The 15,138-nt window shown below is 43.4% G+C and overlaps 1 protein-coding gene across 1 annotated transcript; it reads left to right on the forward strand.

Moving 5' to 3' along the window:
• The first annotated feature begins 447 nt into the window (after positions 1–447).
• LOC147733120 (CGG triplet repeat-binding protein 1-like) lies at positions 448–1,011 on the forward strand. The gene has a single exon (XM_086955823.1). It carries the CDS (start codon positions 448–450, stop codon positions 1,009–1,011), a length of 564 nt encoding a protein of 187 aa, XP_086811949.1.
• Positions 1,012–15,138: the final 14,127 nt, after the last annotated feature.

Consider the following 15,138-nt stretch of genomic DNA (forward strand, 5'->3'; position numbering starts at 1 on the left):
GATCGTGCTCTTTTTTGTCCATTTTCTCCAGCCATGCAACCTTTCTCATAGTATTTTTTATTTGCAAGCACTTAGGGCCAGGATTGCTTGTTTTTCGGAAAACATTTTTGCCTTAGGTTTTTTCGACAATTGCAATGCCTTTTTCCCCTTTGAAACACATGCTGTTTTAACACTATTTGCTCTACGCCGTTCGGCATTTCCCATTGCAGTTGCGGCCTAAAAAGTTTTCCAGTTTTTGGCCATGTGTAGTGCTTCATTGTTGCATTAATTTTTAATCATTGATCCCCGGCGCTTTCCTAACTTACCATTCAACAAATGCCTCCCCCCCCCCCCCTGAAATGCATCTAGTAACACCAAATATATTTGTAGGTGAGCTAAATGACTGCGCCACAACCCCGAGATCTTCTGTATTCCAAGGGAGCAACAAGCCACCACAACAAAAGCAGGATGGAGAAGTTTCTGCAGCCTGTGAAGCACCGATCACATCTGCCTACCCAGATAATAGCAGCAGATCGGGCCAGTGACTACAGTACCATGATGCATGCTGATGGTGGCGTGCTGTTTTGCAGTGTTGTCAATGTGGTGGTGGGCCACATCCGGAAACACATTGTGGATATGCATGTGCGGTCCCAAAAAGCACTTGAAGCGTGTTCAGATGCTTCTGCCCCTCAATCTTTGCCAAAACATGCACGTCAGATGACTGTGAACTTGCTATTCACAAAGAGTACAGCTGCAGGTGCCTCAAACCATGAAATTATAAGTGAGTGGGTCAATGTCTGCACAGCGCTGAACATTCCGCTGAGCAAAACTGACCATCCTGTGTTGTGCAAGTTTCTCCACGAGCGAGTACGGAATGGTGGAGCAATACCTGGAAGTCAACAGCTTCAAGAACGTTATCTCCCAGAGAGATATATAGGAGCCAAGAACGAGCTGAAAGAACTATTGAAAGATCAGAAGATCAGTGTTATATTTGATGAAACACCAGATGTCGAAGGGCGGTGTGTATATTGAATGTGTTAGTTGCAGTAGTCTCTCCGTAGGGTGCCCGTCAGATCCATACCCACCTGGTAGACACAGTCTTCCTATCACAGTGCAACCATGGGACAGTAGCGCAAGCTGTTGTAAAGGTGCTCACAGAGTACAGCATAGACTTCCAGAACGGTATTTCCTTTAACACTGACAACGCGGCATACATGCTCAAGGCATTCAACACGGTGTTGAGGAATCTGTATACAAACTCCATACACATCACCTGCTTGCCACACATAATGAATCTTGCTGGAGAGTCATTTAGGAAGCCTTTTGTGGAGCTAAATGCTTTCCTTCTGTACTTCTCGTGCATCTTTTACATGGCTGGTAGCAGAAAGAGAAGGAACCTGCGCCATCTTTCTGAGAACCATGGGATGAAAGCACGGGTGGCACCTGACCCTTGCAGTACCCGCTGGAATTCTTGGTTTGCTGCTGTCCAGTACCACTGCAAGCACTTGTTGAGTCTGAGATGCAACTCAGCAAGTCTCCCCCAGATTCCCTTGAAAATCTACAGAAGATTTTGAACAGCGACCAAAGAAACTGCATTAAAGTCCAATTGGACATTGTGGCAGAAAAATGCCAAAGCACTTTAAACCTGATGGAGTTATTCCAGAGTCAGACACCAGTGACCATGAAGGTATATGATTATTTGGAGGACCTCCATATGAGCCTAACAAACAATTCAGTCCTCACTGTGGAGTCACTACAACCATTTCTACAGACCAATGCAGGGGCAAAATTAAGTCTGGCACAGAAAAAAAATATAACAGCCCAGCTTAATGAAGCTTTTGAACATTCACTGGAAAAGGTGGGCAAATACATGGGGGAGGCCCAGCCAGGCATACAATTCTTGAAACAAGTGCGCCTTTTCAATCCTGCACGACTCTGCATCCTGCCTAATGAGAAGAGTGCATATTCAGCCATTCCTGGTTTGAGCGAAGTTCCCGATCAGGAGCTTCGCCTCTACTTTGAAAATGTAGGCCCAGAAGCAGTGCAGGCATCTGTTTCTGGAGTGATTGACACAGACCTCTTTTGGCGTGGGCTGGCTGACCGCATTCCAGCTCTTTCCCAACTTGCAGCTGTGTACAAGAACTGTGTGACCAGTTCTGCAGATGCTGAAAGGAGCAACAGCATCTACAAAATTATTCTGTCATCCAGACGACGGTCCCTTTCAGAGCAATCCATCCGGGCATTATTGTTTTTGCATTATAACCAGCAGCACAATACTGGGCTAGATTTGGAGTGCTCAGAAGAACTGGACGTACATGGCCAAGATTAACATGCCAAGCATACATGTTCCGTGGCCATTTATTCAGTAACAAGTTATGTCCCATATGAAGCCTTTTATCCAAAACAAATGGCCTGAATTGTAAATAAACAAAATATACATAGCTCGATGTTGTACAATAACTCAAACAATAAGATATATGTGTTTGTTGTAAAAAAAAACCAAAATAAAATGCAGCTAAAAACCGCTAAATCCCCAAATTTGTGCCGCTAAATTTCCTGATTTATGCCGCTAAATTTACTTGTTCATGCCGCTAGTATCAACTCTGAGGCTCCCGTATTGCCATAAAAAGGCCACTTTGTTCTGGATCAGGCTGGAAATACTGTGCAGGAAGAAGAGGCCTGCACTGCTGCTTTACTGATACCCCTTATTCCAGAGATGGTAAGCAGTGAACTGATTTTTGGCCTGGTGCTGTTCTGTATGATGGCGGAAGGACCACCACTGCCAGCCCGACGGTGGCGGTCATTCTGCCATCATAATGAGCCCCTTAGGGAGATTAGGTCAAGATCTATCTACCAAAGCCATATTCGTTGTCCCCCTTTGCAGAGATCCCACCAGTGGGTGTTGTTTTCTGACAGACAGAGTACCCCTCCTTGTGTCCTAGCTTAGAACAATCAAAGCAGCAGGGTTGGCAATGGGGCGTCTTGGGCCACTGTCCACCAGAACTTCCATCTACACAGAAGGGACATGGGGATCCTTTCCTTTCCCTTTAACCAAACATTTCGCTGAGTCTTTCTTGACCTCCCCCTCACTCACCTGAACAAAATTTCTTGGGTCACCCACATTCCTTTTTGGAGACTTTGGTGCTGACTCAGAGGTCTGCCTCTTCAGCAAGCTTACTGGGGTCAGCCAGCTTGATTTCTACCAGGTGCTGGAGCAGCTCTGTAAAATAGGTATTGAGCATGAGACCTCTTATAATAAGGTTGCTCAGCCCATCAAAATCATTGAGTTTGCTGCCTCTCGCTCAGCCCTTTAGTATTTTTCTGGAATAATCTAAGAAGTCCACCCAGGACTGATTTGGAAGTATGTGGCTGTTACTGAATCTCTGATGGTACCTCTCAGGGGTCAGCCCAAGTTTGTAAAGACAAACGGCCTTCATAGGGCATGCTTGGTTGGGTCCTCCACCTCAATTATCAGGAATATGTCCCTCCCCACTGTGCGCATGTACCTCCCAAAGCTAACCCCATGTACTCCCCTACGACCTTCTGTAGACTCAGGGCTACCTCATATTCTGAGAACCAATTTTCTATTTCATCTCCCACCACATAACTGGGCACCAGGTCCTTGGGTGTGCAGGGCATTGGCTCTCCATTGGACATTGCTGGTATGCTACCACCAATACTTCTGTACCTAATTTTCTTGGCTTTTATGTACAGCTCACTGAGACTGAGCACTTGGGCCAGCTTCTTCTGCTTTATCCTTAGCTTGGCTGAATCCATTTTGAGTTTCCTCTCCTCCTTCCTGGCCTCCAGGTCCTCTGGGGTCAGGCCCCTAGCAGACAAACAGCTCCCTGCTCCTCCTGAGAATCTGTGGCATTCTGGTCATATGCAGGGGTCGAGAGTGAGGCTCTCCTGTCATCTCAGGACCCTGGACTGGGCCATCTCTATCCTCATCCTCTTTTGTGCTCCCTCCTCCTCATTGTCATTCATGTCATCGTCACTTGAGGTGGACTGCCTTCTCTTCTCTGCACCCCATTTAAGGACTTGAGAGCTACCTGGAGATCCAGTTTGGTAGCCCTCTTGTCGGCTTTCAGTCAATTCTGCTTACAGAGTTTCAGCAGGTCAGCCCTGTTGAGGGTGTCGAAGTTGCACAATAAAAAGCAAGGTTAGGCACTTACATTTAAAAAAGGGAGAAAACAACCAATGGAAAAGTTAAAGGAGATTTAAAAAAATGATCACTCTGATTTTTTGTTACACAAATCCCTGTATGGTACTGCACAAACACAAGTCCTGATTGACACTGCTCATAATCAATGTGAGAAATTGGGTTGTTGGTTGACAGGGAACTGAGCCTTGGTCAAGCAATAGCCACATTTCCTTGCAGGGTGAACCACAAAAAAACACTGAATTAACCTTTGCTTAAACCTGGGTAGCTGGGCACAAAAAGCAGTCAGGCTTAACTCAGAGGTAATGTGTAAAGTTCATACAGCACACAAACAGTGATAGAGTGAAAACACAACACTCAAACCAATTTAGTAAAATTAACTAAATTACTTGACAACAAGGCCATATTACATAAACTGCTTGGGGCGCAGCAGGCATTTCCTCCCACTGTGTGCGTCCCCTGGTCATTTTGATATTACAGAAGGGGCCGCAGAAGCTTGTGCACACCTTCCGTAATACAACACAAATCTCCAAGGCTATCTGCAGGGGGCATTCCCTTGTTTGCATGGATCCATTCGACTCTGCCTATTATAGACCCGGGCGCAGAGGCAAAGAAGCCCTCATGAGGCACACATAGAGTGCACTATCTAAAGGTGGCACACTGTCATTGCGCCCCTTGATGACAGCTCTCTGGAGGGCTGGAAGGAGGTCCTATGGACCACCAAGACAGCCCCTTCCAGGTGGGTGCAGTCACTTAATACACTCCCCCGCAATGGGATCTCTGAACCCCTTCAAAAGGGCAGGCAGGTTTGCTCCCTGTACTGTGAAAACACATAGCGGCTGTAAAGCAGCCGCTCCATTTTTCGCAAGTATGCACTGCCCCCAGGGCAGCACGAGTTTGCGGCTGCCCTAGGGCCAGCAGATTCATGGTAATAGGGCACATTTTCACTGTTCGCTCCCAGCGCAAACAATGAAAATGCTCTTTTACCATAAAAAGGCCCAAGATGGCAAAAATCCAACCAGTAGAACCGAGTTATGATTTTTTCAGAAGTTTTTAGTGAAAACTAGAGCCAAAAAGATCAAAGCACCAACCACGAACATCTAGTCACGCAAGACCAGATCCTATTTTTACACCTTAGTGTCCTTCAAATGGATGGTGGGAGAAGCTCCTGGAAAGGTTATTTGAAGTGCATGGATTTTCATGACTCCCCTGCCCTGACTAAGCTGGCTCCAGTGACAATACAGGGTTGTTAGACCTTTTTTTATAAAGGCAGAGCACAGGTTATTCAGGTGTAAGTGGGATTGTGCTCAGCTCCACTCATGATCATCCTGCCCTAGTAGGCCTATTGAGACACTCCTAATCCCTTTATTGTGTGACTTCCCGGGAGGAGTTCACAAATCTAACTGTCAGATACAGCCAGTCATGTGTCCCAAGACAGGCTGCAGGCACAAGGGGCTAATGGCGGTAAAATGCCAACTTTCTAAAAAATGAAATTTTCAAAATTGTAATGGATAATCCAACTGAATTATTAAAGAGGGTTTATCATTTCAATTTCATAGGTACTAGACATGACATATCCTCATGCTCACAATAAGGAATTACAACCTATTAAATGTAATAAGGAATCCCTGATATTGTTGTATGGTAGGGGTAGGATTCACAGTAGTGAAAAACAAATGTATGAGTTTTTCCCTACCAGGACTTGAAAAAACTTAAATGTATAGGGCCAAACTTAGGGATGACATATATGTAATTAAAGGGGAGCTTAAGGCTTGACAGGGGGTTTAAATGCCAAGTTGACATGGCTGTTTAAAACTGCATTCAGGCTACAGTGTCAGGCCTGGGATGTGTTTAAGGGGCTACGTAGTAGCGTGGCACATTAAGTGGTGCAGGCTCACTGCTACCTTTTAATTTACAGGCCCTAGGTATATGGTATACCCCTCTGCAAGGGAGTTACAGATACATTAAATATGGCAATTGGGTGTTAGCCAATTAGACCATGTGTTAGATAAAGAGCACAAGCACCTTAGTACTGGTTAGGAGTAGTACAGTGCACAGAGTCCTAAGGTCAACAAAAACAAATTCAGCAAAAAGTTGAGGGTAAAAGGCAAAACATTTGTGGGTGACCCTGCAGAGAGGGCCAGGTCCAACAGCACAAATTTTGCCAAGGGTTCAGGTCATCAACCTGTCTGAAGGAATGCTGCGGTGACAAGCAGGTCGTGCCTGCATGCTCTTGTGGGCACATGACAGATTCCCTGAGGATCACCAGGACCCCACAGAGGACATCGTACCCACTTTGGTGCTCCCTTTGGAAGCCATGGGGTCAAGTCAAGAATACTAGGGGGCTGAGCAACTTACCTTTGTATTTGCCAAGTGGGAGAAGCTTTGATTTCTGGAAGGAATCAGCAGTGCTGATCAACAAAGAGAGACTGCGCTACCGGGTACTGCGGCATACATTGCAAGCGGCCCGACTTCACATTACAGGCTCTGTACTTGTGAGCGACCAAGGAGAGCTGCACTTCTGAACTCAGCCATACTGCCGGAACGGGTAAGATTGTGACTGCTATATAGTGCCCTGCAGGACTTCTTCTAAAAAGTGCGGTGGCAATATCAACACTTTTGACAAATTTCTAAAGAGTCAAAGGTGGAACTCTTGAGTGAGGCCTTATAGTTTGCATTTCCTAGATGCGGCCACCAGTGAATGGGGATTAACACTGAACATGTTACATGAAGGGAGGTGGGGCAGGGATTTGCCTGACAGCTACTAGAACCCTAAACTGAAAAGGGATTGCTTCTAAATGTCCTATACTTTTCCAAGTGTAGAGCTAGAAATATAGTATTTATTTTTTTATATAAAAACAATCATTGGACTAGACACTGATTTATTGTTCGTTGTGTTTTCACTTTGAGTTATGAGTCGTGTTTACTGGCTTGTATCTACAACCCGCTCCCAAGGGAAACTTGACTGTGAGACCGCAGCTACCACTGAGAGTCTACTGCAGTAGTACTTGGCAAGGTTGCTCAGGATCCATAGTAGGTTGGACACCGAGACATTAGAAGTAAAAGGAGTCAACCGCCATGGCTGTGCCCAGTAGACTCTGCATGCCACATGGCTCTCTGTCACATCTATTAAGAAGATATGAGTGAAAAAAGATTTCTGCAGACATTTTCCATTATGGCAACTCGTGGTACTAAGTGCAAGTGCCTTCAATGCAGAAAATCAAAATGTGGGTATAACCAACACTTACACCTAGTTTCATTCTTTTACTCAAAAGTATACAATTTGAGACATATCCCAGTACTAGATAGCAGATATTTCATTTGAAGTAAGAAGGTAAAGCAGTTAGAAAAATTGACTGAAGGCCTCATCTTTATCCTATTTGAATTACATGAGCTGCCCAAATCTGTCGAAAACAAACTCAACACATCCTTCTGTCTCAAGCACACAAACACCCACACATAGCTTAAACACAAAATCCTGCGCACTCAGAAAAAGTCTCAACAACAATGTGACAATAGATTCAAATTAACACAAAGAGAAATTTTTGTCCAGCGTCGTTTTCATGGAGGTTGTGTTTCTCCTTTTTATTAAGTAATCAAATAGGTAAACTTATATACAGCCAGCCGACACGTGTTTCGTTGTAGGACTGTACATACACAGAGACTACAACTCTTCAGGGCTCAATGGCTGAAACGTCAATACCTAGGCCCAATTCCGGTGATATTTCCAATCCGGAAGGGTACCCGTTATGATGTAAACCCCGAGAGAAGTCGTCACCTCTATATCTCAGACACCTCTATCCAATGTGTCAATATTAATCCAAAGAACAACAGACCGTAACCCACGGGTACGTGTATTACGTGTATTACGAAATCCTTCGGTACAATCGCCCTCGCTCTACTGGCGTCCAAAATCCGGGTTTTGGATGCCAGTAGAGCGAGGGCGATTGTGCCGAAGGATTTCGTAATACACGTACCCGTGGGTTACGGTCTGTTGTTCTTTGGAATTTAACCTATTGGATATGACCAGATTCAAGCGGAGCTTTGTAACTAGAAGGATTAATATTGACACATTGGATTGAGGTGTCTGAGATATAGCGGTGACAACTTCTCTCATGGTTTACATCATAAGGGGTACCCTTCCGGGTTGGAAATATCACCGGAATTGGGCCTAGGTATTGACGTTTCAGCCATTGAGCCCTGAAGAGTTGTAGTCTCTGTGTATGTACAGTCCTACAACGAAACACGTGTCGGCTGGCTGTATATAAGTTTACCTATTTGATTACTTAATAAAAAGGAGAAACACAACCTCCATGAAAACGACGCTGGACAAAAATTTCTCTTTGTGCTAATTTGAATCTATTGTCACATTGTTGTTGAGACTTTTTCTGAGTGCGCAGGATTTTGTGTTTATGTTGTAAGGGTGTAGTTGTCACGCTCTAATTGAAGGGTTCTCAAGGGTCTCCCCTCCCTGCTTGCACCATTACTCTTGATAAAAACTTATTACGTTTACTTTGCTTGAGCGCCTGTAGATCCCGAAAACTTAAAACCCTGTCTTCTGGTGTCACGCACACATAGCTATTGTAGGACTTGGCCCTTTTTGGCTAAAATCCTTAAACTTTTTGCTTTCCCCCTCAACCTTTTTTCTGACACTGTGTTGCCAACTTAGATGCTTTGGACACTTTGCCTCTGCTGAACAGTGTCAAAGTGCAAGTGTTCCCTATATAATGTGTAATGGAAATTGGTTGTCCATGATTTGTATGTTTGCCTTACTAGTAAAGTCCCTAGCAAAGGGCACTCTGTGTGCCAGGGCTGGTAATGCAAATGCTACTATTTGTACGATTTGTGCCACCCACAAAAGTACCCTTAAAAAGGGAACTCAGGTCTGCCATTGCAGGGCCTGCACGCAGTTTGTTAAACTGCCATGTTGTTCTGACAAGTGCACTCACTTGCCAGACCATACCCTTCCCTTTCTAAGCACCTCAGACACCCCTATGGTAGGTCTAGGGTACCCCCTTGACAGGGTGCAGTGCATGTGAAAGGTAGGACATGTACTAAGTTGTGTGCCATGTCCTGACAGTGAAATAATCTCCATTTTGTTTTATACTGTTGAAAGGCCATCTTTGCCCATAAGATAGAATGGGAAGGCTGTGTAATATGTTTTCCAGCCTATCTTCCCAAAACCTTAAGATGGAAAGTTGAAAATTAGTATGTCTGTACTCACAATGTAATAACACATCTTTTTATGAAGGTGGATTTTGCACTGTGTGTTTAGAAGCCACTCTTTTATAAGTGGCTGAGTTCTTGTGCTCTAATATTTATGTGTGTCTCTGCCTAGCTTTGGATTGACTGTCTGGATTTGAAAGCCACATGTTCCGGGGAATGTCTTGACCCAGGGGAGGAGGTGAGACAGCAGCGGGCTGACCTGCATCTAAAGTGTAGGGGAGGAGAAGCCCCTAGAGGTGAAGAGGCCTAGGTTACTGCTATAAAACAATTTGTAGTGTAGTTCCTAGTTTCCCACTAGGCCCTGCGCATTGGAATAACATAAACAGTAGTATCGACGTGGAACTGGCTATATTCCAGGCCTCCACTGACTATGCTAAACTTAATTGGGTTGTGTTACCAACTAGCTCAGAGGTCACTGGAAACTTTCTTCTCTGCATAGGAAGTGATCAGCTTCCTTGGCACAGACAAGAAGGGATTCAGCTTTCCAACAACCGTGCAACATGACAACTTTGCTCCTCAGATCAAGAGTCGATCTCTAGGGTCGTGTGAAACAATAGACATAGATTTCACTCAGTCAGTCTAGTGCAGTTTACTTTCACAGTATGTAGAGAATAGAGAGACGGGCGTGTATCAATAAAGGTTAACATTTATTGAACAGTCTTTCTTCTCGTACAAGAGAAATGTATTGCCACAATTGCAATAACTGTTATTATGAAAAGTACGTACAGTAAGATAAGAATAGCGAAATAGAACTGTAAAAGCATTGATATGGTTTCTTAGCCATACAATGGTTTAAAAGTAATAAAACATTTATACAGTCATATATACATTAGGCTAACATACTCAACTGGTGCTTCTAACTAAGCCTACCCCAATGTGCCTGACCTAGGCCTAACACGTGAGAAGGGGGAGTAAGTAAGTAGCTTAAGTTAAGTTGGTTTTGCCAAGGTTTGTTTCAAGAATTCTCTTCTAAGGGTTTAGTCAACACCATACCTCTGAATAGAATGATGGAGGATTGGTATCTCCTTCAGGGGTCTCTCTCGATATCCCAGTCACCTGCGAGGGTAAACTGGAAGCGCCGGGACTGGATTTCTCTGCACGAGAAAGGCAGCGGCTTCTCTCAGCGCGTCTGGAGGAAGGAGGGGTGACAGCGTCCGCGGGCAGCTGGGCTGGATGTCTTCGCAGAGGACGGCTGCACGGCTCCTCAAGCGTACTGCACCATAGGTCGCGCTGTAGCGGCGATAATGGTAATCAGTAGCTTCACCACCACAGGATAGCAGGCTGCAGCGACAGAGTGCTAGTTTTTACCAACACGGGGTCATGCAGGCAGCTGGCATCAGCAACATGTTCGCTCATTGCTTAAGGCAACGTTGGTAATATTTATACCTGACAGGTGCCGGGTTTGACGCAAGTTTGCTGGACATAAGACGTCAATTAAAGATGTCACTAGGAAGTGGCAGCTATCAGTTGCTCATTAGAGTTCTATTACTAATCAAAACATAGCAAGCGGGGATTTCCAGGTTTGCTAAGTTTTTATCTTGTTGAAGAACTCGGAGTGTTATCTAGGAATATCAGATAGTGACTGCTGCTCTGTCATTGCACTAATTGGTCGCAAAGGAAGTAGCAGAGAGTCATGCTGGAATGTGGCTCTGTGGCTCTGCTCGTGTGAGGCCAGAGATGACTTTACAGAAAATCGTACTTGAACGGTTATGCCAATATAGGGAATAAAGGGCTTTATAGCCGAATAGGGGCATAAGGTCACAGTATCGATCAGGAACCTAGATAAGCACATGACACCCACTCCACGAATTCATGTCCATCAAAATTACTAAAACTAAGCAATTAGATGCATGTGTAACATTGTGTAACATAGCCCACCCCAAAATACATAAATGCATTCGAAATAGGCGTACTTGTAATACATGGAATTTAGGTACTGTACGTAGTTTTAAAAGCATAGTAATCATTCAAAAAATTATTGCATATGAAATCAATGAACGATTATGCATAAAGAATTACACATGAAGTATCTCTGACAGAAGAAATGCGAGATAAATCATCACATAAAAATGCATTGTAATAATATGTGTGCTAGAGGCTGGTGTTATGTTGTTATGTCTCTAGATGTGTTTAGAAATAGAAGTGTGAAGCTTCTGTTCTCTAAGAATAGTTTTTACGTTAAGCAAAGAATTGTTCGTGCCAAAAAAGAAAAGGGTCAATATTAAAAACTTGTCCAATTCAAAGAAAAATCAGTTTACCAAAGCTCCTGGCAGTTTTATGTTGATCAAAACTGAAGGCCGAATTCAGAGTTCATGGGAACGCTGTGTGTCGGAAAGCTTCTCAAAAGTTATTGTTTCTCTATGGGTGAGAACATCGTATCAGACAGGCTCGCAAAGAATTGGTCTACAAAATCAGGTGATAGTTCAACCAAATTAGATAGCGCTGTAACTTGGCAGGTGTGAGAATGATTGCTGTCATCGAAGGCAGGATCAGCAATGCTCACAGAACGTTGTACCTGGATGATGTTGCTTTTGTCACTCGCTCCACTGTTACCACTTGGCTGTAGTACAGGAGTCTCCACGAATGCCGTCATCAGGATTGGTAGCCGCTGGGGACAACACAATGCGTGAGCCGTTATTGGACTTAGCAAAGTATCGACGTCCATTGGTACTGCTGATGGAAGTGAAAGACAGATGTCCAACACGCATTCCTCGCCGCAAAGCATACACCGTAGCACAGGTAAAATGCAATTTTGCCATATCGGTCTGAATGAAAGGAACCAGGTCATGTTTAGATCTCTCAGCCTGGCCAATCCGAGGACGTTAGTTATCCTGTCCCTGTAGCGCATTGCTAGGATTGTTTCTTCCATTCCCATGGGAGCTATGTCTGAGCCGAGGTTTGCCATAACGTAGCAGAAGGTCAAAAATAGAATCCCTGCGATGAGTCCAAAAAATAGTGGAATACCACCAAAGATGGAGTGCACAAAATTAGGAAAGATTCCCAAAATTGCCTGGAAGGGTGTTAGCAGTCCCGTAAAGACTGTCTTAAATATGCCTGGGATGCTCGTGGCACTAGACATGTTAAAGAGTTGCTCGAGCATTTGTACGAAATGCACGGGGCAATTTGTTGATAAAAGGTCATGGACCTCAGTAGCCGTCCTTGCGACTAGAAGATCATACGTCTCTTTAGATGACGTTATAGGCACTGTTGTCTGTAAAAGCACAGATTTCATTTTGCTTAATGTATCAATTCGTATAGAATAGAGATTCAAACGAGGCCAGAGGGGAGTCACTGTGTCTGGAGGCCCGCTCGGAAACAATGCTTGCATACAACATTTGACCATGGACGTTACTTCTACTAGATAACTTAGTCCGGGCGCGAGGCCACAGCACCTGTGATCCGTTCTAAGAATGTAACTCCCGTTTGCGAGTTGCATAAAGAAGGGCTCTATCTGAGTTGCAGGTGTGACTAGCTGGTGGCATGAAAGGTTGTTTGAATTGCCATCACATGCTCCGTGTAAATTAATACCCTGACACAAAAGTATACAGCTCAGTGAGTGTTTACAGTTGTCACCACTAAGAAATACATTTTTGTCGCTGTCACTATAGCAAGAATGAGTGTATGGTAATTTCCATTCGGATTTAACATATCCCTTACCCAATTGTTCATATTGGCCAGCAGGTATGTACTCAAGGCATTTATGAAATCGGAAAGTTGTTATCGGAATTGTGATAATTCCGTGTATTATCCATTCAATGACAGGGCTCTCTGACATTGTCAATGGTAATCTCTCGAGTTTCTCGATGCTCAAAATTGTATAGTCTGCTCCTTTCTGTGCCAAACTGATCTGTTTATCAGTAAGGTTAAAAATGGAAAATAATGACGTTGTGTTGATTAAACGCCAAGGCACATAGCCTGAACGAAGATTTTGCAGCGTCCAGCCTAATTCTATAATAGAGCGTAATTGAGATTGGCCATGTTGTAACATTAGCAAATCTCTGTCTATCACATCAAAGGCAGATGATACAATATTGTCCAAAGAATATATTCTGGAAGACAGAGTCATTAACCCATTGTCTACTACAGAAAGTGATTTTTCCAAATTAATACGATCCATTTCTCGTATTTTTTCAGCAGTTTCAATTTGCTTTACTTTCCAAGCCTCGTTGTAAGCTGCATAGATGCTGGTCGCTATGAAACGCTTTTGACGCTGTTTGCGTGGTCCAAGAATGAAATCGCGCAAATCAGCACCATCTTTTAATAAAGACAAGTGTTGCTTAATTTCAGCCAGTGTGGATGTAGTTAGCCATTCTAGGCAGAGTTTGCCTACACTGTATGTGGTTATAATTCCTGGATGTTGTCTCTGGGAATATCTTGAGTCTAATCTGGTCATTTTTAAACCCTGTGTTTTATTCAGGAACCTATCTTGACAGCTATTTGTGTCTGTAGGCCAGATTAACCACTTTTTCCAATCAGGATGTGTTCTGTTGAAATGTAAAATGTGTGACACGTCTAATTCATTATCTGCAGTTGCATTCTCAGCTATTGGCTTTGGTATAGACGGTGTTTTCATTTCTTTGTTTTTGGCTAGGCCAAGACAAGATGTTTGGTGTACAGTGTCATTTAAAAATAACATTTGTTCTGGTATCATGCAGGTTCTAAATAGTGCTTCTATGCCTTGCACCTGCCAATCTTTTGTACCCCAAATTGTTTTCGTTTCAATATTAGTTTTCCAATAATCAAAACCAAATGTCATCATCTTGTCAAAAAATGCTTCTGAATATATCAATTTAGAATTTGTCAGCATTGTTTTCATTCCTGTTTTATCTAACAGTTTATAATAAAACGTTTCTGCATCACTGGTGTTAAACCCTGAAAAATATTTGAATTTCTCAAAAAATGCTTTAGAACTGCTTTTAGGTGGTGTAGAACAATGTTCCCATTGGTTATACATAAAAACATTTCTAGGCTGTGCAGATTTATGCAAGTAATGATCCCCATAGTGGATGTAACATAATAACTGCTCATAACTAGATGAACCTTGTAAATAATCATGATCTGTGAATCTAGCTGACATTACTAAATCAGACATCATGTCATTAATACTGTTAAAGTCCCAATTATCAGAGAATGTACTTGGTGTAACAAAGTCACTTAAGGAAACCTTTAGTTGATGAGGATACTTCAGGATTTCGACCGGACCATAGATCTCATAGTCTGTTTTCTCCCATACTACCCCACCAGGTATTGGAATTGCTGTGACATTTACTGTTGACAGTTCTCTTTTCTTCACGTGGGATGATCTGTGAGGTTTCAGGACTAGGTTGATGTTCTGACTTGCTGTGTCCATTGTAATATATTTTCCTTCAATGAATTTTCCCAAACACAGTACCATGATGAGCCAAAGCAGGAGGAAAAATACACCTAGACCGAACCAGAACTCTAGCCAAGGGGAAATAAGGTAGATTTCCTTCAGTTGATGAAAGAGTTCCGTTGCTTTTTCTTTAAAAGACTTTTTTGTTTCTGGCATCACTTCGGGGTTGTTTTGATCTTCAGAGAAGTTGTCGAAGTTGATGAAATAACCAGAGGCAGTTCTGTCAATTGATGGGATTGTTCTTTCAATCTGTCTCTCGGTAGCACTTTCTGATGCCACATCATTGTAGACTGGTGTTGTTTCTTGACGAACTGTTTCAATCTGTGTTTCAAGAGGCACGAGTTCCATGGCATTATTGCATAGTCCTTCATTGTGCACTGCAGGCTGATCGAATGTG

Source organism: Lissotriton vulgaris, chromosome 2_1 (genome assembly GCF_964263255.1).
Source record: "Lissotriton vulgaris chromosome 2_1, aLisVul1.2, whole genome shotgun sequence".
Classification (NCBI taxonomy): Eukaryota; Metazoa; Chordata; class Amphibia; order Caudata; family Salamandridae; genus Lissotriton; species Lissotriton vulgaris.

What these genes read in the sequence shown, in the direction of transcription:
- LOC147733120 (XM_086955823.1), top strand. Translation starts at nt 448, where the DNA reads ATGGAGAAGTTTCTGCAGCCTGTGAAGCACCGATCACATCTGCCTACC.